This window comes from Paramormyrops kingsleyae, chromosome 11, assembly GCF_048594095.1.
Source record: "Paramormyrops kingsleyae isolate MSU_618 chromosome 11, PKINGS_0.4, whole genome shotgun sequence".
In the NCBI taxonomy this organism is placed as follows: Eukaryota; Metazoa; Chordata; class Actinopteri; order Osteoglossiformes; family Mormyridae; genus Paramormyrops; species Paramormyrops kingsleyae.
This window is the reverse complement of record NC_132807.1, coordinates 11,452,836-11,476,443: the sequence shown is the minus strand read 5'-3', so window position 1 is coordinate 11,476,443 and position 23,608 is coordinate 11,452,836. Positions and strand designations below refer to the sequence as shown.

The window sequence follows — 23,608 nt, the reverse complement described above, 5'->3', positions numbered from 1 at the left end:
GTGTCATAATTGCTGCAGCACTGGAGTTTTCTTCGGCTGGCTCTTCAAGCACTGGCTGTGGGTCACGTTCATTTTGTACATTAGACTGCAGACATCCCTCCTTCATCCCTATGTTGTGTAAAACACAGAAGGCTAATATTTTGCATACCTTTTCAGATAAATATCAAAGTGTGCTACTCTTTATTTCCAAGCACAGCCATCGTGCCTTCAAAATTACATTGGTGCATTCGATAACAGCCGGTGCTGTTGCTTGGACATTATTATAAGCCCATTCCTGTGGTGCTGTAGGTTGTTTAGAGGTGTCATTAGCCATGTCTTCAATGGGTAACCCCAGTCCCCAACAGTTAGCCTATTTAAATCTCTCAAATAAACACAATGTAATCTTTAGGAGAACCTTTTACTCTTACCTAGAAGCCAGCCGTCTTGCACAGCTCCTTGTTCCTGGCGCTTGCTAACAGAACTGTTTGTACCACCAGGCCATCGGGCAAAAACCTTTAGCAGCACAGACTTTGGATCACGTATAAGCTGCACGTTGATAGAATGGAAGAGTTGTCTATTCATATATGCGAAAGCAACATTGGATGGAGCTTTGATGTTTACATGTGTGCAGTCAATTGCACCATTGCACAACTTACCAGGGTAAGTTGGCCAGCTTGTAAAACCCTTCAACTAACTTACACTTGCCTTTCCCCACCATATGGGAACTGGATTAATGTTATTAATGTTAATATGCCGTTATGTACTCCAGGTAGTATGCAGCTCATAGATGGCTGAGAAATCCCAGACATGTCTGCAATCTCCTGCTGAAATGTCCCTGTAGCCAAAAAGGCAAATGTCGACAGGTTCGGCGGGTATAACTTCTTGTTGCCCTTTTCTTGAAGGGTCCACAATAGTGCATAAATGCAGCAGAATGGATCTGGGTAGTCTAAAATGACTAATCAACCATTTATCACTCTCTGCCAACAGATCAGCATGATCCCAGAATCTGCACTCTCTAATCAGTGTGCCCTGGGCCAAATCATGTAGTGCGAGATCAGCCATTGTTATGTTCGAATCCATGCCCTTTTACAGGAAAATACACTCAAATAAGTACAGTGGTACCTCAGAACTCGAAATTAATCCATTCAGAACTCCGGACCAAATCCTAAAAAGTTCGAGTTTTGATCGAAATTCCCACATAAGAAATAATGGAAAACCAATTAATTGGTTCCCGGCCCCAAAAAATTACACCGAAATATGTTTTTTTTTTTTTTAGCATTTAAACACAAAATGAACCGGACAAAACAAGAAGAGCATATACTGTACTAAACACACCTAAGCACATTTATCAAAACAATAATTTTTAAAGTAAGAAAATAAAAGTATCCAAACAATGTGTAAAGTAAAAAAAAAAACAATGTGTCATGCCCCGATCGTCCGCTCCTTCCGTGTGCCACGCCCCCTCATTAACCTCGTGCGGAATCCCCGTGTAATCAGCTGTTTCTAGTTGTCATCATTAGTCCTCTGTATTTCGTCTGCATTTGAGTTTGTTTCTCCAGTCCGGTCATCGTATTGTCCATCTGCGTTTTGCCTGCCTTACCTGTAATTAAACCCCGTATTCCCCGATACCCTGACATCTGCGCCTTTGTCTCCATTCCGTCCCCGCTGGGCACGACAATATTATTATAATTAAATGTATTAATGGTTTATTATTAATATTAAAATAATTCATAAGAAATCTTTATTTTTAAATGTATTTTATTATATAATAACAATTACTGTTACTGTCTATCATTGTCTAAATGTATTTTTACTGTCTAAATATATATGTATTGAGGTAATGTAAACATGCACAATGCAATCAGCGAATGCGAGGCTGAGACTGAAGCGTTACCCTTTGTTTCCGCTGAGAGACATGCCGCGTGACTCATTTCCCCGCACGTACAAGTTATCTTAGGTCGGCGTTCACGGTTTGACTTCTGAGATTCAGATCGACTTCTAGGTAATTTTTTTTTTCGAATTGGTTGGTTCGACTTTTAAGAAATTTGAGTTCTAATGAGTTCAAGAACTGAGGTACCACTGTATAGACCTGTGTGATGTGTTTACTGAGAAACAAAAGACACAGGTGTTCTTGAATAATCATCAAACTAGTAGCTAATGTGGCAGACATTTTGTTGAAGGATGTGATATCTTGTAGGGATGATGTTTTGATGTTGATATGCAGTGCCCTTTTTACGCCAAATGAAGTTCTGCTTGTTTCTTCCCAAAATTTGTGCTTATTTTATTTATTACAAATGTGTTTTGTGCAAATGGAATTCATGTATCAGGTTTTCTATTATTCACACATGCACCACACTTGGTCCTGAGCATGTGTAAAATCTGTACATTTTTACAAACAAACAGTCCTTATGAAAACATTGATAAACACCAGATTTTCCCTCTATGAACACTTTATGAACAAATTCGTTCTGCTCACGTTTCATAAATGAGAGTTTCCTGTTCTTACATAACAAAAAAACATTATGCTAAATGATTTAGCTTGCAGGATATAATCTTGATAATGGTTTTTGAACAGTATTAAAAAGATATTAAGAAATACAAATTGCTATAATGATGGACGAAGTGTGAAAAATAGGTTTATTATCTGCATTGCTATGCACAGAAACACTTTGCGATAATGCATTTGCATAAAAGTGTACTTCTTACATTTTGATTTCCATTTTAAGTAGGCCAGATATGTGATGTGCACATGAAAAGGTGCTCAGAAATTACTTCTTTGAAGAACTAGACAGCAAAGATATAATATGTGAATACGTTGGTGGTCCACATTAATGGTTATTTTCTAAATGATAATTATTTTTTTCTGATTTAGCATTTAGCTTTAAATATTATCCTCCTGAGACCCAAGGAAAAAAGTGCCCTTCAATTTTAGGTTATTTGTGATTTTCTATGTTTTTTACAATTTATTTTCATTTTTAATTTCACAGCATGTCCTCTTTAGTGTACAACAGGAATAAATACGTTTCCTTACATCGGTGAAAAGATATACGCAAAAACAAAATGTCCACTGCAATGGACATAAATGAACCGGTGGGGTCTCAGGAGGTTACAGTCCAAATACAGTGTTCATTTGAGCATAGACATTCCAACAGTTGTGTTATATTGTTATAATTCTTATACATTCTGCTCCGCATCACATGATTGCACATACAGAATGATGAGTTTATGTTTTCCATGTGTATTTGGATTTTTTGGATGGTGACATAGGTTAACATGAGGGATCAGTAGTGGTAAATAGCAGGGCTGCATGTGAAGGAAAATGACTGATGGCTTTGACAGGCGTGTTCGTCTGAGGGCAGCACTGTGTGTCAGGTCTCAGCAGAGCTCCTGTGGGGCCATTTCCCAGGCTTTACGCCGCCGGCTGATTAACATGCAGATCACACGTGCGATGCCAGTCGGATGGAAGAGCTAACTCAAACAGGGTCCTGAGGACAGTGCAGCTCTCTTCCCATCTCAAAATAAATAGTATAAAATGTCAACAATGTCAATGCAGGTGCAGAAGACATGGGTCTGAGAAAAGACCACACCTGCACACTCAAGCCCAGCAGTGCTGCAGGGGTATGGATACCATGGCAGATTATTCAGGATACCCCTGTCAGAGTCAGCGCCCGTCCGACCCTGTCTTTTGTGTCTCTTACTTGTTTGGCCAACAGGGGTTGCTGGTCATCCTGTCCTCCTCCCTCTCTTGCCCTTTTTCCCCAGTGTGTCTAAGTCCCCAGTGTGTTTTCCATAGTCCCTGAACCGCCGCATAGCTCAGTGGGTTGAGTGTTACCCCTCTGCTTATGGGTTCAAGGCTGGATAGGGGACAGCTTCACCGATTATTAGACATTTGTGGGTTTTGTTTCCTAGTGTCTATGGTTACCCTGTTTTAGGTTTACCCAGCTTCTGTCATGTTTTATCATTCCTGTGTATTTTTATGGTCCTAGTTCTTCCAGGTGTTACCCTAGTGTTTCCTATATATTCTTAGCCTTCAGTGTTGCTATGTCTCTTAGTTCTGTCTTCATTTACTGTTTCCACCTCTTTCTCTTTGTTCCTGTGCCTCCCTTGATTGGTTAATTGATTATGTTTTAGCCCTGTTCCTTGTTTTCCCTGGTGTTCTATGTGTATATAAGTACCTGTCCTCACTCCCTTTCATAGTCAGTCATTGTATTATGTGCCTGTGCTTATGTCACTGTGTGTTTGTTACTCTGCCCAGTTTCCTAGTTCTTTTCACTGTAGGGTTGTTACTATTTTTATATGGATTCAACTATAAACAATTTTATGTAAGTGTAACTATTTAACTACCGTTTAAGTTAAGTTAATTTTATTTTGACAACATCAAATTTTATGTCATTCCAGAGTTTTAGATAATGAGTACTGGCTGTTCAGCACTATATGGACATTATTTTTGCCTACAATTCGATAAGCAGATTAGTAGTATGTCTAAAATTGTTTTGCAATATGTATTGTGATGCCCAAAAGTTAGTAATCTATAAAACCATCTTTATGGATATTAAATTCAGTTAGCAGAGCGCGCCACATGCTACTGTTTTGGTAAATCATGGAAGCAATAAGTGCTGAAGTGGCGGTGAAGAAAGGGACAGCTCCACAGCCACAACATTTTTTAAAAGTGTTATGCCATCAAAACTTTGCACAGTGAAAAACCACCTTTTTGTTTAGTGATAATTTGAACTACTCCCATAATTACATAGTGATATTAAAGGAAAGCAATTGTTTTAATGAATTGAAGCATTTTAGGAATCATAAAATATAAGCAATATCAAAAGATGTGTCAATCTAAAATGTTGATGTCGACACATTTTCAGCGTTGACGTCATTGACTGTGTCGACAAATCGCAGCAGCCCTGTTTCCCTGTGTTACCTGATTCTTTCAGTGTGTTACTTTATGGTTGTTTTCAGTTGTTTTTTCTCATGTTTAGTTTTGACTCCTTGTAGTCCTGTTATTCTGTGGTTTCCCCTTTGTTGTTCTGTTTATTAATAAACCCCTTTGTTATAGAATCACAAGTGAATCGTCCACCTTGTTCCCGTATGCACCATGCTCTGCATCTGTAACAACCACCCCCCCCCCCCAACTCTAGGTGACATTTTGCCAGGGATCCTGGAATTTAGAGTTATGCTCCTGTTTTCAAAATAAACATGTCTCAAAAACAGACCTTGGAGCTACCCACTTCTGCCATTGCCATGCACACAGGTATTCTTTTACATTGTAGATTATTTTTATTTATTATTTTTTACTTATTACTGCGGGGGACATTGGTGGGTCTCCATATTTGAAGTAGTAAGCTCATAATTTATGTGCGTTTGTTTTGTTTTCTTAAGTGATATTGTTTATTTCAAACATATTCACATTCACCATATTTACATAAGATATTTACAGTCTTTTATGTTTGAAAAGGAGTAGGCAGAAGTATAAACTTATTTAGCCCTACCCCCATCCAGTTATTCACAGCTCACTTTAAACACTTTTTGTCAAATAAAGAAAAGACAACACAAGAAAACAACACTATTACTTTCATATAAAGACTGAACACACCAAATGACACATTTCTTTCAAAAGGTAAGTCTTGGCATTACCATTACCATTACCATTACCATCCGGAGGTACAGTAAACTGCTCTTCTTCATCCTCGTATTTATTTAGAATTTGTACTTTATATTTTCTTTTAAACTGACTTATATGTATTTTTAATTCTTCTGTTAAACTGTTCCATACTTTAACCCCTGCTTCTGAAACACATACTTTTTAATGTTGTTCTAACACAATGGATTTTTAAATTAGATTTCCCTCGATTATATCCTCCCTCTCGAAAACAATTTTTGGAAGTAACTTATTTCTCGCTTTAAATATTATCTGTGCTGTTTTAAACTGAATCAAATCTGAAAAATGTATAGCTCCCATTTTTATAAAGAGTCCATTTGTATGATCTTTGTATCCTACTTTATTTATTAATCTAATGGCCCTCTTCTGCATTACATTTATTGTGTTTCCACACACCTCCACACAATAGCTCAAATATGGTCAAAATAATGTACAATATAAGGTATATAGTGATTTCAGATTTAAGATATGCTTTGTTTTCCCCAGGATGGCCAGGCTCCATGCCAGCTTCCCCCAAATATATTTAATGTGTGATTTCCAGCAGATTTTGGGGTCTAACATCACACCAAGGAATTAAATTTCATTTACCCTTTCCATGTTTACATTACCAATACATATTTTTACTTCCATATTTCTCATATTTTCAAAATAACATAAATTTAGTTTTATCTAAATTTAATGACAATTTATTTATATCAAACCATTTTTAAATTTTATTTATTTCCTTTGTGATCACCACCAAAACCTGCTGCACTTCCACCCCAGAACAAAAATATTTGTGTCATTGGCAAATAAAACAAATTTTAATAAATTTGATACTCTACAAATATCATTCATATATATTATAAACAATTTTCGACCTAAAACTGATCCTTAAGGTACCTCACATGCTATATTCATAAATCTAGATTTATGTTGATTTATTTGTACATATTGTCACCTGTTAGTTATATAGCACTTTAACTAGTCCAATACAATACCTCTGAAACCATACTTCTCCATCTTCCTAATCGATATATCATGGTTGACAGTGTGAAATACTTTCTTTAAGTCTACAAACACTCCATGTGCATACAGTACCTCTTATTATTATTTCTTCTACCAAGTCCATGAATGCCAAAGTTATCGATCTATTATTCCTAAATTCATACTGGCTGTCTGTCAACAAATCATGTTTCTCAACAAAACTATCATATCGTTTAATCAATAGTTTTTCTAATATTTTAGAGAACTGAGAAAGTACTGATGTTGGCCTATAATTAGTAAAGTGGTGCTTATCTCCTGCTTTGTAAATGGGAACAATTTTTGCTATTTTCATTTTGTTCGGAAAAATCCCAGTTTCTAACGACAAGTTAAAAATATACGTTAAAGGTTTTACAAAACCATTAATAACACTCTTTACTGTCACCATATCAATATCATTCCAGTCTGTACTGGTTTTATTCTTAAAGCCCTTTACAACATCATAAATTTCTTTCTCTTCCACTGCTCTTAAAAACATCGAGCTATCATTTCTTTCAATATAATCTGTCGTAGCCATTTCTGTCCCATTAACCTTTATTGCATCTGCCAGTTTTGGTCCTATATTTACAAAGAATATATTAAATCCATTTTCTACTTCATATCTTTAATACTATTTTCAATATCTATAAAATACTGAGGATAATTATTGTTCTTCCTTTCATTTTTAATTATACTGTTTAATACACTCCATGTACCTTTTGTATAATTTTTATGGTATTCCAACTTATTAATAAAATATTCTCTTTTACAAGTTATATTAATTAGCTTGTTTTTATAATTTTTATATTTATTTTCCACCTCAGTGGTTCTGTTTTTTAAGAACTCACAATATAGCGTGTTCTTTTTTTACAGGCATTTTGTAGTCCTTTCATCATCCACGGTCTTCCTGTGTAATTGTGTTTTCTGTTATCTTTTACTACTGAACAGTTTTTATCAAATACTATTTTAAATGCCCCAAAAAATGTTTCATATGCTTTATTCACTTTATTTTCTTCATATGTAATATTCCAGTTTTGCTTTAGTAGTTCATTTTTTAAAAATATTTAGCGTCTTCTCATTTCTGATTCTTTTATACATAATCTTACTTCCATCTCTGTTATCTTTATGATTACCATTTTAAGCTTAAACACTGGTAGATGATCACTTATATCATTGATTAATAACCCACTTTTTATACTATCCTCCATTATATTTGTAAATATATTATCAATTAAAGTGTGACTCTAGTTGGTCTTATCAGGGGAAAAAGACCCATGCTATACATGGTATCAATATATTCATCTATATTTTTATTATTATTTTATTTGGATTCAACAAGTCAATAAGTTTCCACAAATAAACATCTCTTTATGACTTAAATTAGTAAACAACCCTCCATACTTCTTAGATCCTGGTGTTCTTTATATGCAACTAAAGATTATGTTTCTCTTTCTTTCCATCCAAATTTCAACTGTCAAGCATTCCATCACTCCATCAATAATAGTCGTCATTCTTTCGACTTTTTTGTAGTTAAATTTTTTATCAATATAAAGTGCCACCCCACCTCCCTTATTACTTATCCTATCTAAATGACGGAAATCATATCCATTTAATTCAAAGTCTTCATCTTTATCAGTGGTTATCCAAGTTTCCGATATGGCTATCACACTGAATGGTCTTTTAAACTGTCTTAAATATTCTTTTATGTTTTGAAAGTTTGCATATAGACTTCTACTATTAAAATTAACTACTGTTATACTGTTTTCTTCCTTTATCTTTATGCTAAATTGATCATCTGTGTAATACAGTAAGTGCAGTAATTTATTCCACTGTTATAATTATAGTCAGGGTCTATATTATATATAACTCCAATATTCTCTTATTTGTATGTACGTGGGTTGTTATGTGTAAACTATAAGGTTTTTGTGTAAATTATAATATTGAAACTGTCCCACATTACTTTAAAAAAAAAAAGAAGAAAAAACATCATTTATAATACTTAATAACTGTAACGTCATTTTGTTTGTTTGTTTCACATATTAAGTCATTACTTATATTTTTCTAGTTTTGTCATCTCTCTGATGACAAGAACTTTTGCCTGCTCTGGTGTCCCATTAACTTTAATGAATATCTTACAGTCTGATGTCCAAGTTGACTGTATTTTTTTCTGTTTTCTCAACAGTCCTGTCTGTCTTGCAATATCTGCCTTTTCCTTTATTAGATGTTCATTAACATACACGTTACCTGTTGCTCTAAAGAGAGTAGCTCTTGCCTTGATGGGTCTCCGCTTTCTGGTGTTGTAACCCTCGCATATGTCCGGTTCATGGTCTCCAGTCCAGTAACTATCACATCATTTATTCTGGAATATTGTTCCAGTTCTGACACTCGTCCTTCCAAGAGAGAAATCCTCTTACCCTTTTCCTCATTTTGCCTTCTGAGGTCTTTCATCTCTTCCATTAAGTCCATTATTACTTTCTGCTGTTTTGAAATTGTTGCTATCTCTTCTGACATGAAGTTCAGTGATTTCTTCATCTCATCCAGTTCCTCATCAGCATTACTGATATAGATGCAAAGAAAATGTCAGCCAAAATAATAATTATCTGTAAGCATGTAGAAAATATACAGAGTGGTGAGCATTCCGTGTGCTGCCTACTGGCAGCATTAAGTTTAGATTACATCTGAAACTTGGGGTATTTTTACATGTCACACAAGTCCGAGCAGGAAAACAGTCGACTGACACAAAGAGATACTGTATCTGACATGGAATTTCTCACCAAAGGCTGTCAGAGCGCACCCAGGCACTGAGCAGTGTATGCTGGGAAATCAAGGCACAGCTAAACAGATTACAGAGAGCAAGTAAAGTGAAGTAAGAGTGCAGTTCTTGAGCAGGCACCAGAAATATTGGCATTTTCTACGACATTCATTTAGTGCCACTGGAAGTCCATCAGACCCCCACCTCCTCCACCTTATACCCAGAGCCGAAGACACTCTTTATATTCAAAATAAATATAAATGCATCAAACTTTGTTCTGCCATTATAGACAAACAAATGCATTTTATGTAGTTCATATGACGTAATTTGTTTTGAGCGAAAAAACATTAAACATAAACCCGACCAAATCATAACTGGAACACATCAAAAGAAAAACAAACTGTTCTTTGTGCAAACATAAGAAATTCCATTTGAAAATCAGGGCCAGAAGAGCAAGGAATATGTGAGAGTATTAAAACCCAGAGATAGCTGAAACAGTCAAACAGACCATGCTAACCATCTTTTCGTTGTCGGGTAATGTTAGGTTCACTTTCATATCCTAATCATAAGCCTTAAAACACCATAAAGGCCAATGAAGAACCATGTTTTCTGAGGTTAGTAATCACTTTACCTGGAAAAAAAGACCATTTGATACACAATTGACACTAAGAGGATGGACAGGAGGGTCAGGTGCCATTGGTGTGACCTACTCAGAGACCTCCTGCTGTGAATCATGGGAAGTCTCCTCTTACAGGTCTCCCTCTTCTGCGTGAAGGTCACTGCGCCCCTTGGGCAACAAAATATTTTTCATCAAATGCATACAAACAGCAAGGAACCCATTATCTCAGCTAGATTTAAAACCCAGATGATGAAGTAATTCCTCCCAACACCAGCCTTGAAGAAGGGCAAGTGTTCAAGTTGGAAAAGCAATTACTGAAAGTATGCATGTCTGTTTTTTTTTGGTTGCAAGTATTAATGTGTCTAGCTGCACTTCCACAAACGGACTTTGACAGGTGCTCTGAAGATGAAATTGAGGTTATGAACTACAACAATGGCATTGGAAAGCAAGGGATTTGCAGACATTGAGCAAAGCATGTATACAGTTAGAATTGGTTTTTCATAAGAACATAAGAAATTTACAAATGGCCATTTGGTCCATCAAGCTCGTTTGGGGAGAACTTAACTAATAGCTCAGAGTTGTTAGAATCTTATCTAGCTCTGATTTAAAGGAACCCAGGGTTTTAGCCTGCACTACATGAACAGGAAGACTATTGTACATGGCTGTATTAGCTCAAAAAGATGCTTCTAAGTACTGAGCAAAGGGTCTGAATACTTACGTCCATTTGATATTTCAGTTTTTCTTCATAAATTTGCAAGAAATTCTAAAATTCTGTGTCTGTGTTGTCGTTATGGGGTACTGAGTGTAGATTCATGAGGAACAAAAGTTAGTTTACATAATTTTGGTATGAAGCCACAACATGACAAATGATTGAAAATTGAAAGGGGTCTGAATACTTTCTGAATGCACTGTATAATTTATGGGTAGTGTACTAAAAGTCTAGTCATGGTGGCATTTTATTCAGATCCTTGGAGGGGAAGTAAGGGAGTAAGTAGATTTACAAGGTCGAAATTACCAGCCAAGATTAGATATATTAAACTGAAATATCATCTTTGTAACCTGGACAAAACGTTATAACACATCACACATTTACACTGGCAAGAAACCGTAAAAAGAAACAGTCTGAAGTTCAAAAGGTCAGCATATAAAACAAATCAACAGGACTTCACCACAATACTCCACACCACAATACTCTCCATCTCAACCCCTTGACATGTCAATAAGTGGACAATAAGCCAGGCCTCTGGAAACTTCAAGTAGACTGATGCGTGGCAGGTGTCATTGCCGATTTGAACCATTCACCCAAGCAGTGATGAGGGGCAGCTGGGAAGCAACTTCAGTCCCTGAAGTCATATTCTCAGCTTTATTAAGTGTTGTCCAAAATACACTCTAAGGCTAAAGTCAATATTGCTAGTGGTAAGTTAACCTATTAAGTTCAGTACATGCAGGTCTTTCAAGTGGCGGGTCATGGCTCTTTGAGCCCTGTTCTGTCAATCTTGCCAACGAGTGTCACTCATCCTGTGAAAGGGCCAAGCCATGCTGCCAAAAACGTATATGTTTGCAGTCAGCTCTGCCTGTTAAAACTGAACAACTCCAAGACGTTTCAAAGCCCCTCACATACATTTGAGAGAAGACTGTTAAAATTGCCAAGTCACTTGCCCTGGGCCACAGAGGATTTGACTCATTATACTGAACCACAGGCCCCTAATAGTATAATTTTAATGTTTATGAATGTTTTTGTATTGAACTGAAGTGATAATTGGTAATGCTCTACATTAATGAAGGTGAATTAATTATAATATCACTTTGTTCAGCCACAATGAAGGCTGCACTTGCATAGAAAATTGACTTAGTTTTCTTGGGCTGTTATTTCATAATATAGCTTCCATTAGAAAAATCAGGCATTTCAAATGTTCCATAACTCTATTTTTTGGAAGAGAGAGACTCTGGAAATAATGTTAAAATAATTATTATATTTTATTAATTTGCAAACTCAGACGTGCTGGAGCTCATAAAGGGCATAGAGACCAACTTCGACCACCATTTTATGAGGAGGTGGAGCATACTGACTTACTGTCACACACACAACAGTAATGTGCTATTAATTATTTAAACATGTAACAATGCAATATTTTCTATGAGCTCCAGTTAGTTATTTCAAACTGAAAGACAGAATTACCCAATTAAATGAGGTTAATGGGCCAGAAAGTAACCTCATATTTCAGTGGCCATGGGGTGGTTTTTCCATTTCAAATCAAGTGTCAGATAAGCGTAACACACTAAATTTGGTAGATATATGTAAAAATATATCATACAACAAACATATATATATATATATTCCTTTAGTTCAATTTGTATTCATTCCAAAGTTTAACTTAACCATTCTAAGCATAGGTATATTTGGGGTAGTGTTTGAGGTGGCAGAGCACAGACTGTGGACTGTGGTGCAGGCCAGAGGTCTTGGAGCTGAGCTCCAGCAATAATTAAGCACTGATTATATAATATATATGATAATGCAGAATTCCAACTTTTGGGTGTGCATATGTTGGCCGCCTAACAGCAACTCACAGCACCTTTATGTATATCCTTACTTTTATTACTCTTAACAGGAAAACGTGCCATTTGTAATTATCTTTATCAAATGAGATGGCTGCAGTGGCCAGTGCATTCCATGTCCCCTTTATTTTAATATCTATGATGAATCGTAAAAAATATGGTGTTAACGTAGACTGACCTTGTAGAATTCCACTAATTATATGCTCATATAATCTACTAAGGTGAAAATTACTTATAAATACGATCATCATAAGAAGAGTATTTTTTGGTTTTAGTTGAAACCGTCCGTCCTTCCATCTATCCATCCATCCATCCATCCATCTAAATATCTGTTCTCAATAACAAAGCATGTTCTGGGAAACACAGGACATAAACAGGTTACATCTCAGGAAGAAGCCATTGTGGAGATGCTTGCTTGGTATTGTGTTGTCAAAATAACAAATATGCTACTGAAATATGCACCCATTATTTGTTAGGCCAGAATGAAAGATGATGATGAACTCTTTAGAAAATTTATATTGCAAATAAATATCCAACAATTCTCTAACTCTGTCTCCATATCATTGTTGAATGAACACAACTTATGAAAATAACTAAAGTATGTGTTTTCTCCCCATAATATTACATAGCTTTGCATGTATTTCCAGTGACCTCATCAGACCTCCTCCACTCCATGTTTAAATCATAGAGTGTCCTAACGGAGAACAAAATGCTCAAAGTTAACGACAGAGTGAACCGCTGAACCACTACTCCCCAATTTCCAAGACAAAGCAGAAGATAGGAGCAGGCAAGCTATATGAAGACTGAGGGAGAGCAGGAGGAGATGGATGGAGGCGATGGAGAAGCTGACAGAGGCGAGCACTGCGGGGTGCCCGGGCTGCCGAGGAACAGCCGCGGCAGCAGACGCATTAATGTCATTGCCTTTGTCCCCGCTGACACCGGCTCACTTCTGCCGCCGAGATTAATTGAAACCAGCAGTTCAGAGGGCCTCTTGCTGAGCCGAGAAATAATGCCTGTGTTCAAGTGTGGCTACTGCCACTGGAGAGGATGTCATCTGGACTTGGATGGGAGGTTACTGCAGTTGTGTAGGAGGTGGGGAGCTTCTCATTTTCTCCTGTCTGCAATAAAAGCTGATTAGAGTTAAAACAGTTGGTCAGGCCTCCCCTCCATGACAGTTGCGCGATTATCAGCAGAAGCTGTCATCTGTGAAATGAAATTTGGACAGGGGGACTGAAAGGGGCCATGTGGAGGGAGGAAATTGTGGGTGGGGTATGGGGGGGTTGCTAGGCAGATAGAGAGAGGGACAATTTTGACCTTAAATGAATCATTTCAAATGACATTTTTACGTATCATTCCTATAGAGTACAGGGCTGGGGGTAAAGATATACTTGATAATTCAGCCATTCCTACTGGCAACAGACCTTCATCCATGCATTGCAGCATTCACTCATGCAATCACTGTTAATGGTCATGAAAGTTATTGGTACGGGTCCTGTAGGAGTGCATTTTTATGCGTTACCTATTAGATGAACAGTCTATGTTTCAGGGAGGTTTCCCAAACCTGACACCGTCAAAAGAAAAAAAAACACTGTCTCATTTAAATTTCTGTTTCCATTATGTCTTCTAGTTCAAACTAATGGACCTATAATGAATACATATTGTACTAATATGCCTTCAAAAAAGTGGCCAAAGAGGATTATTGACAAAATTTCATATGTGAGTAAACACTGTAAGGCAAAAACATGACGATACACACAAAAGCCTGATCTTCACCTCATTGCTCAAATTCAGTTTAATATGAAAAGAAAATACACTGTGTATCCTGAATACCATATTTAAAAACTTTTGATTCTTTTACACTTTGCTTCTAAGTCAAACAACAAATTACAAAAGAAATACATTTTGGTATGGAATGTACCTGAAGACCCATATAATACCCATACTGTACTAAGTTATTTGAACTGTATCATCTCACAATAACATATAAGAATCTAAAGTGATGAAACCCAAAATCATTGTGGTGAGAGCTGATAGTGCCTAGGCAACACCAACCACTCTCTTCAGAGGTATTTCCCCAGTAAAATGTCAAATTATTCAGTGTAAACAGCTTTACACTTTGCTGGAGTTACATCACACTGGAGGAATGTTACAAGGAAATCCCAAAAGCAGGCATTAAACGTAAACCCACGAATCACACTGGTGAATATTTCATCAAATGCCATATGTGGCCTCATTAGAGACAAGGCCTTATTTTCTGCCACTTTGTGCTGTTTGATCTCCATACCAGAGCAACAGATGGGGAAGCAAACCTTTGACAGACTCCACTGGAGTCATCCTGCTGGCTGTGAACAATTTATCAGCATTGTGCTTCTCGGCTTTTCAGATTAATGCTAGAAAGATGATGTGCTCCGCAGGCAGAGAGCTAATAATCTAACAATGCAGTCTGACGTACACACATGCACATGGGACACTGCAGTTAAGTGTTGCTTCCAGCACCTTGTGTCAATGTTTGAGAATGTTTTTTATAATTGTCTAATTTCTTACACATAGTTCATTTTTCAGCGCTTGGGGTGAGACACAAACTTTACATCATATTGCGTGGCTCATTACAACAACAACAAATTAATTTTTGTATAGCATGCTATCACATCACTTTACAGCATCCCCACCCAAAGCCCCCAGTGAGTAAGTCATAGGTGACAGTGGCAAGGAAAAATCCCCTAGAAGGAAGAAACCTTGGGAGGGACCAGACTCAAAGGGGGAGCCCATCCTCCAGGGGCCGGCAGGGAAAGTCAAATCAGAGAGATGGCTAAGTGCCAAGTCACATTGTCTAAGTCATAAGATTTGAGTCACAACCAGGGAGCAGGGAGGTGATCACAAGCCGATGCTCCTGCAGATCGCCAGGTGGAAAACCAGCATCTGCAAAAAACGGCACTGAAGAATGAGACCTGTGTATCACTCAGCAGGACAATGGTAAACCACTTACAGCATCTGGGAGAATTTCAGGGAGAAGATATGCTTGTATTTTTGTTTCTCTTAGATATTAGGCAGGTATCACATTTTTAATTGGGGAAAGTAGAAATATTAAAATTGAAAAGCGAAGTCCCCAGTCTGGTCCTCCATGCTCCCTGTGATCAGCTCCAGGCTTCATGTGACACAGGACTAGGTTACCATTTAGGAATACAGACAGAGAGATGCATGGAGACTTTGATGGACAAGGAGCAGAAATATGTTGAACAACAATTAACAAAATCTGTTTATAATAGGTAAACCCTACAAAGATACTGCAGTATTCCACATATTCACTATCAGGTACTTCAACCATTTGGATATCTATCCATTTTCTGTACCTGCTTGTTCAATTCAGGGTTGCAGGGGGTCTGGCGCCTACAGATGCAAGGCAGGGAAGAACTCAAGATGGGGCACTACCCAATCACCCACTCTCACCTACGGACAACTCCAATCAACCTCATTATATTTTTGGACTGTGTGGGGAAACTGGAGGAAATCCCCACAATGTCACAGTGAGAACATGCAAACTCCACACAAATAGGCAGCAACTCTCAACCTCATCCCAGATTTGTGAGGCACCAGTGCAAACTGCTGCACCACGATGCCACCCCTAGTTTGTATATGTACTGTAGCAGTGGTGGATAGTGCACAGCTGCAAACATGAGGAACAAACCACCAGAACAACCCGACTACACCACCCTGGGACTTTCTGCCAGGAACATTTGTGCAATGACTCTCCTCCTAGTCTAATGCTAGAGGGACACTGGTTCAATCCACCAACAAGCAGGAGCAAAGATGTGCTTTCAGCACAAAAATATGTTTATTTTTACAAAGCAGTACAAAAACAGAATCAACAAAACCCAACCATCCGTGTCCAAGCACACACACGCACACACACAAAACAGCACTGCAATCTTAACCACACATGCACAGTGTGAAATCCCACCACCAGGACGCCAGCCTCCCCATCGTAAAAGACAAAACCGCAGATCAATTTAAGAAGGTTACAATACACAAACAACGAAAACACAACCAGTACAAGACATATCGCTTTCCCACAGACGATGTAACAGGAAGCTAAATCAAATTACAGTCCCGAACGGTTGTACAGTGCAATCCAGCAACTAAACAAAGACTATAGGAGGGCACGGTAATTCTCAAAGGTGGACGACGGAATCTCCAACTGAAGAGGCGTCCGAAACAGGAGATGAATCCACACCAGCAACATCAGAGACAAAACAGCTGCGATAAGTCCCAGTAACTCCAAGAATAAACCCTAACTGGGACTACAATTATCCTGAAAAATATACATCAACATCAATACTACATGTGTCACGAGGCAACTGAAAACGGAAGAAAAACTAAACCACCTCCGCCCCGGCTGTCTGCAGCAATAATAATCCAATACTTCGAGGTTTCACCAAAGCAGTAGCGTTCGCCGCAAAAATCTAGCATTCGACAATTCATTATTGGCATTACTACTGTCATTGTCATTATTCATTACATAACAAAAATGTTAACTGAGCGTGTCAGGTACAAATGTAATGTGATGTAAGGCATACCTGTATGAACTGCTAAAGAATTACCCATGGAAACCGGAGATGGGTGGAGCTCCCCGAACGATACACCGTATATCCTTATAGCTGGAATATAAAGTGGAATGCCATTAAATGAACAATTGGGGATGTACCCAATCAGTCACCCTCACTCCACCACATATACATAAAATATGTAACATTGTAAACATCTAAAAAAAAAACACATTCACTTGAAAAAGGTAACATGGGCATACAAATAGACAAAAGAATATTAATTGATCTTTTATAGCTATATGCAAAAGTATAAGCCTCTAACAAAAACCAAGATAATATAATATGCAGGGGCAATCTCAACCACATATTAAGCTGATGAGACAACCGGAAATGGTGACAGCACAGTGCATGAATATTGCTGTTTGCAGTTTAACATTTGATTGACTTGATATAAGCCTATTCCTCAAACAGAAAGTTTCAAACAGCCATGTCTCTTATATGTAAACTGGTGTCTAAACTGGAGTGGTTTTCATATTTGTCCAGACAAAAACATAAATACTCTTCCGTAATAATTACTTTTTCCACATTTAGCCTTGAAGAAATCATTTTTAAAAATTACCTTTCTTGGGCAAAATGATTTTGAGTTCTTGTAACCTTTATAATACGTTATACAGCGTTTTCCGACACATAGAGTTCGTGAAAGTTCTCATTTTCTTTTAAAACGCAACGATGATTTCTGAATACTGATTGCCACTAGATGGCAAACTATTGCCGGAGCACAAAAGGACAATTTCAGAATTTACGTATAATGACAGACAGGCAGCCTAATTGTACTTGGTTTAACTGCTGCATCATAATAAATAATAATCGCTATAATTATGCAAAATAGGCATAATTTAGATGTTTAAATATGTTGGCCCAAATAATCTACCTCAGTTTCTTCAATATGAAATGTTTTGCTTTTGATAAAAAAAAATACTACATACTATATAGCATAATACATTACTTTTTCCTAACAGTTATGTAAATCAGAGACTTCTCAAATGTATTTCTATAAGGCACGTACACTACCAAGCGTGGTTATGATTTTATAATTTTCTATTCGTGCGCACATTACTATCAGTATGTCACTTAATGAATCAGAATCAGAATCGGAATCTTGTTGTTCGCCAAGTACAGAGAAGTACAAGGAATTTCTTTTGGTGTGGGTGGTATCATCACATAAACAATACATAGGCTATACAATACACATAATACAAATAAACATCTAAAGGTAAAGGTACAAGGATTTTTTACAGGAGATGTGCAATGCTGAGTCAAGCCTATGGACAATATAAATAAAGAAATAGATAATGGATGCATGGATGTAATGTGCAAAGAGCTTAGGTACAGTGCAGATGAGTTCAGTTAGTTAAAATATGATACTGATAAAGGATATTTACAGGGAGAAATTATAGCTATAGGTGTAGCAATAGTTTGCATTGCGCCGCAGATAAAATGTCACGTGCATTAATGTGTGTCTGTTTTATTAAATACAGCAAACTTGTCATCGTGCTGAACCGCAAAAGCTGTACACATTACCAGTGCAACGGTGGACATGAAAAAGAAAAAATACAACTTAGTTAACTGGCAGAGCTAGTAGAAAAAAAAATTAAACGCAGTCAATCGAAAGAGTAGTTAACAGTGAAATTACAGTACTTCTGCAAACACCGTCTTTGATCAGTTAGAATAACGTGAAAGACTGATTTCTTCAAAGTGTTTAAGGAAACTATAGTGATAGTGATAAAAGACTTGATTAATGGGAAGGTACTCAATCGATACGGGTCCTTCCCTCTCAATTCAAACTCAGTCTCTATGGGTGACAATGGAGGCAATACGGTGACATACGTTATAGTTGTATCATATTAGCTGTCAGACTTTAAATATCACACAGGTTCTCCGCCCTTTACTGTGCAGTTCAGTTGCAGCTGAGGGAGCGAAAGGGTCGGGAGACATTCCAACTGTGCAGCAGTATTCACCCAAGGTAGGGACGAAAAATAATATATATAGGCTATATATCACTTTAGGAAGTAATACGATCTTTTACATGATATCTTCAGCAATATGACTTTTACGTGATGTCTTCAATAACATAACTTTAAGTGTTTATTGTATAAAAACCCTGTTCATGCTTAGGTTTCGTTATTGCATTGGAGTTATTGCTGAGTTATTTAACTTGTATGGAGCACCTAAGACCCCATGGCCATTTTAAGCATTCAGGTCAACTTCAATAGGCTTCAATAGGCTATGTCTCATCGTCAAGTTATAGGTGTACAGCATTAATACTAATGGTTTAACCACAGAAGACTCATTTTTACATTGTATTTTCCCACTGTACAGTAACCGACAACTTTGCCTTTGTTTGTTAATACAAAGTACTGTCTATTAACCACCTAGTATTATTCAGATTATTCAGGGGCATAACTAGAAATTCTGGGCTCCACCCAGAGCTGTATTGGGATTACAAATCGGCAATGGACTTTTGACCATACAGACCCTAAGACATTGATTCCACTTTGTTTATGGCTTTGCAACACACACATACAACACCATCTAACATAAAGTTATTTTGAAGGGTGGCACATTGGCTAGCATTTTGCCTCACATTTCCAGGGTTGGGATGAATGTTTGGAGTTTGCTGGCTATTTTGAATCTGCGTTTGTCCTGTATCACCTCACCCTCACGCTTTCTCTGTGTGACTATATGTAGACTGTGGAGATGGCCACTACGAAGGAGAAACTCATTGAACATGTGATGAAAGGGGAGGCAGTCGGCTCAAGGAACAAAGTGACAGTAGTGGGTGTGGGAATGGTGGGCATGGCCTCTGCCGTCAGCATTCTTCTGAAGGTGAGCAAGGGGAGCAGGTGCGGAGCAGTAGGGTCAACTATGAGCAGCATTACAATGTATGTATCTGAATATTTACTGCAGATATCCCCAGTCCTATTAACGGAAGATGTATTTCCTGACCTATAAACAACTAACATCCCCAGTCACTGAGGAGAACATTGATTTAATAATATACCAACCAGCCCTCCAATATCTGGACTTTTACAATCTGTTTCAACAACGGTGATAATTGGGCCCCATAACAGAATTGCAAAATGAAGAAAACCTCAAAAGATGATGTCATTTCCTTTTGGTGAGCAGGAGCTGGCAGATGAGATTGCCTTGGTTGATGTGATGGAAGACAAGCTGAAGGGCGAGGCACTGGATCTGCAGCATGGAGGGCTCTTTCTGCGCACACCCAAGATTGTAGCTGACAAAGGTCAGAGAGTACTAGACTGTAGGGTATTCCAGAATGCTAGCTGAAAGAGTGCATGGAAATATGAGAACGGACATAAATAGGGAATCATCTGTTAGATTGAGTGGCATGGCCTTATAGACTTAAGTGCATGGGAAAAATCACAACACACAAAAACAATTGCAACTGCTTTGAGTGAAAAGATGGAATTAAGTTGCAAAACATCTGAATCAAAGTAGAGACTGGCTAAAGCCACATGAGTAAACTTTTCACCTGATGTGAATCATGCCTCCTTATCCTTTATGGGTTAGCTAATGAGTTAGAAATGATCAATTAAATTTATTTTTCAGGATTTAGTCACTATGCTTAGCTCCATTGAGACAGATAATTGACAGTGAAGAGATATACAGATGGCACTGTGATGCAGGCTGACCTTACTTTGTTTCACATTGGTCTGTTTTTGCAGAATTACTGTTTTAGAATCCAAATATGCAGGCATCATGTGATAGGCACTTGATGGTTTGTTCTGTCGTCATGAGTGATGTATTGTGATTCTTACAATAACTTTAAAACGCTTGCCATGGATACAGTTGCAACTGTTCATGATAAATTATCATCATATCGCCCACCACTATTTCAGACTACTCTGTGACAGCCAATTCCATGGTGGTGGTGGTGACAGCTGGTGCCCGGCAACAGGAGGGGGAGAGCCGACTCAACCTGGTCCAGCGCAATGTCAACATCTTCAAATTCATCATCCCCAACATTGTCAAGTATAGCCCAAACTGCATCATCCTTGTAGTTTCTAATCCGGGTAGGTAAATGTTTCTTTACTTGCAAAGAATAAAAAATTAAGAGAAACACTATCACACTTGTACTCTATATTTGGGTGGATATCATTATGTAATATAAAAAATCCAGTGTTTAAAAGTCAGAGTTACCATTGGATCACACTTGGTGAGTAGCACTTTTTAGAGACCATAAAACAAAAGCTATACTCAGATGTGGGCAGTGGTCTGTTAATGGTTAGGGAAGCGCACTCATAATTGAAAGATTGCTGGTTCAAATCTTCAACCAGTAAGGCACCACTGAGGTACCCTGAGCAAGGTACTGCTCCCCGGGCGCTGAATTAGCTGCCCCCTGCTATGTCACATTGTCACATATGGGTTAAATGCAGAGGACACATTTTGTTGTTGTGTGCTGAGGTGTGTCAACAATGACCACTGATTACCAAATTCTAATTCTTCAAATGAACCATTTGTAAATCATTCTAAATCTCATCTGGTTGTAACATACTGATGTCTACAATACCATACAATGTCTTTTCTTACTCCATTCAGTGGATATTCTGACCTATGTGGCCTGGAAGCTAAGTGGCTTCCCCAGACATCGTGTGATTGGCAGTGGTACCAACCTGGACTCCGCTCGCTTCCGCTTCCTGATGAGTGAGAAGCTAAACCTTCACCCCTCCAGCTGCCATGGTTGGATCATTGGAGAGCATGGAGACTCCAGCGGTAAGTCCACTAATCCCATTCAACCTTGCAAATTCCACTTAATTCTTGTTTATTCTTTGCTGATCTCGCACCTAACAACCCTTCAAATTGATACAAAATAAGCTAACTTCTAAGGCATGGGTAAATGTCCAAGAAGAAACATATTTGAAACAGAAGACCATAAAATGCAGAATAGTTCATTTCATATTGGCAAATGAATGGTTCTGTTCACAGTGGCTGTATGGAGTGGGGTGAATGTAGCTGGCGTCAACCTCCAAAAACTCAATCCAGATATGGGAACAGAAAAGGATAAGGAAGACTGGAAGATAGTCCATAAGACGGTTGTTGATGGGTGAGTCTATCTCCCATTCAAGTGATTATTGTTTTGGTATTTGCATAAAAAATTACAGTGACATGTCTGAAAAAGTTTTTTTTTTAAGTACTTTTTTTTAAAAAAAAAATGTTGATATGCATTCTATATGGACTCTTCACACTGGGCTAATTATTGATTTGCTTCCCCTCATAGTGCCTATGAAGTTATTAAACTGAAGGGTTACACTTCCTGGGCTATTGGTATGTCTGTGGCTGACCTAGTAGAGACCATCCTGAAGAACTTACGCAAGGTACACCCTGTGTCCACACTGGTCCAGGTGAGCTTTCATCCGCAATTGGTTAATATGTTTGTTTTTATAAAAGCTGAGGTCCAGTTATCCTCATTGAAGGATTGATGCAATGCCTGTAGAAACAAATTGAAACTCTAAGAATTTAATGTCAGCTAACCAATAAACTCCTGATGAGAACTTTAAAAAGGCAAATGGCTTTTAAGATTGAAAAGCTCAGTCTGCTGGGATTCAAGGACTTTACTTGGCTCCACTATCTATCCTTTAATCTCGGATAAACAGAGTTTAAGCTACTTCACCACAGATGAAGTCACTAACAGGCTTCTTCCTCCCTCAGGGCATGTACGGAGTGAAGGACGAGGTTTTCCTCAGCGTGCCCTGTGTGCTGGGCAACAGTGGCTTGACAGACATAGTACATATGACCCTGCAGCCTGAGGAGGAGAAGCAGCTGGTGAAGAGCTCAGAGACCCTGTGGAGTGTGCAGAAGGAGCTGACTCTATGAGGCTCTCACAAAACCAATGAACCACAGCCCTTGGCTCCTCAGTTATTTCTGCCTGCCCCCATTTCCTTGTCAAAATGCCACCTCTTCCCTCCTGCCTGCTGTCCCAGAGGAAAACTAAACACTGACCATAGCAATGTTCTCTAAGCACGGCAAACGCTCCACAATTTGAAGCACCCATTTCAGGTCTCTTCAGTTATAATGTCATTAACATATGAAATCATATCTGGCAGAGTTGCTTTGTGCATCCATACATTATTCTTAAGAACTTGAATGTATACTAAATCTGTCTCTGTGTACACAATATGAACTGCATGAATGCATATTTTACAAAGAGCAATTTGACATCTGAATAAATATTTTTTATAATTTAAGTTTTTAATCAAAATTACATTATGTCCATTAACTTATCACATGTGTACACAAGATAATGGACACAGAAAGTCAAGGGGCAGGACATCTGTGTAAATTGTTGAAATAGGAATCTTTTCCTTTTCATTCGAATGTTTTATATATCATTTTTGTGATCAAAACTGACATGTTACAGAAATCAGAATAGCTGCCTTGTATATGCCTGAGCATCAAATAAACAACACAGAAAATCA

The 23,608-nt window shown here is 37.9% G+C and overlaps 1 protein-coding gene and 1 long non-coding RNA gene across 2 annotated transcripts; one reads left to right on the top strand and one right to left on the bottom strand.

Annotated features, from left to right (window-relative positions):
• Positions 1-13,172: 13,172 nt before the first annotated feature.
• On the bottom strand, positions 13,173-17,205 carry LOC140593388 (uncharacterized). Its single transcript, XR_011993686.1, has 2 exons — positions 17,142-17,205; positions 13,173-13,685 (listed from the first exon to the last, which is right to left on the bottom strand). It is a non-coding gene; the product is annotated as an uncharacterized lncRNA (long non-coding RNA).
• Positions 17,206-19,010: 1,805 nt separating this feature from the next.
• On the top strand, positions 19,011-23,608 carry LOC111840696 (L-lactate dehydrogenase A chain). The gene is made up of 8 exons (XM_023805785.2): positions 19,011-19,134; positions 19,860-19,997; positions 20,298-20,415; positions 21,032-21,205; positions 21,732-21,905; positions 22,119-22,236; positions 22,411-22,534; positions 22,842-23,608. The coding sequence occupies exons 2-8, from the start codon at positions 19,869-19,871 to the stop codon at positions 23,004-23,006; spliced, it is 1,002 nt and encodes a 333-aa protein (XP_023661553.1). The 5' UTR covers positions 19,011-19,134; positions 19,860-19,868; the 3' UTR covers positions 23,007-23,608.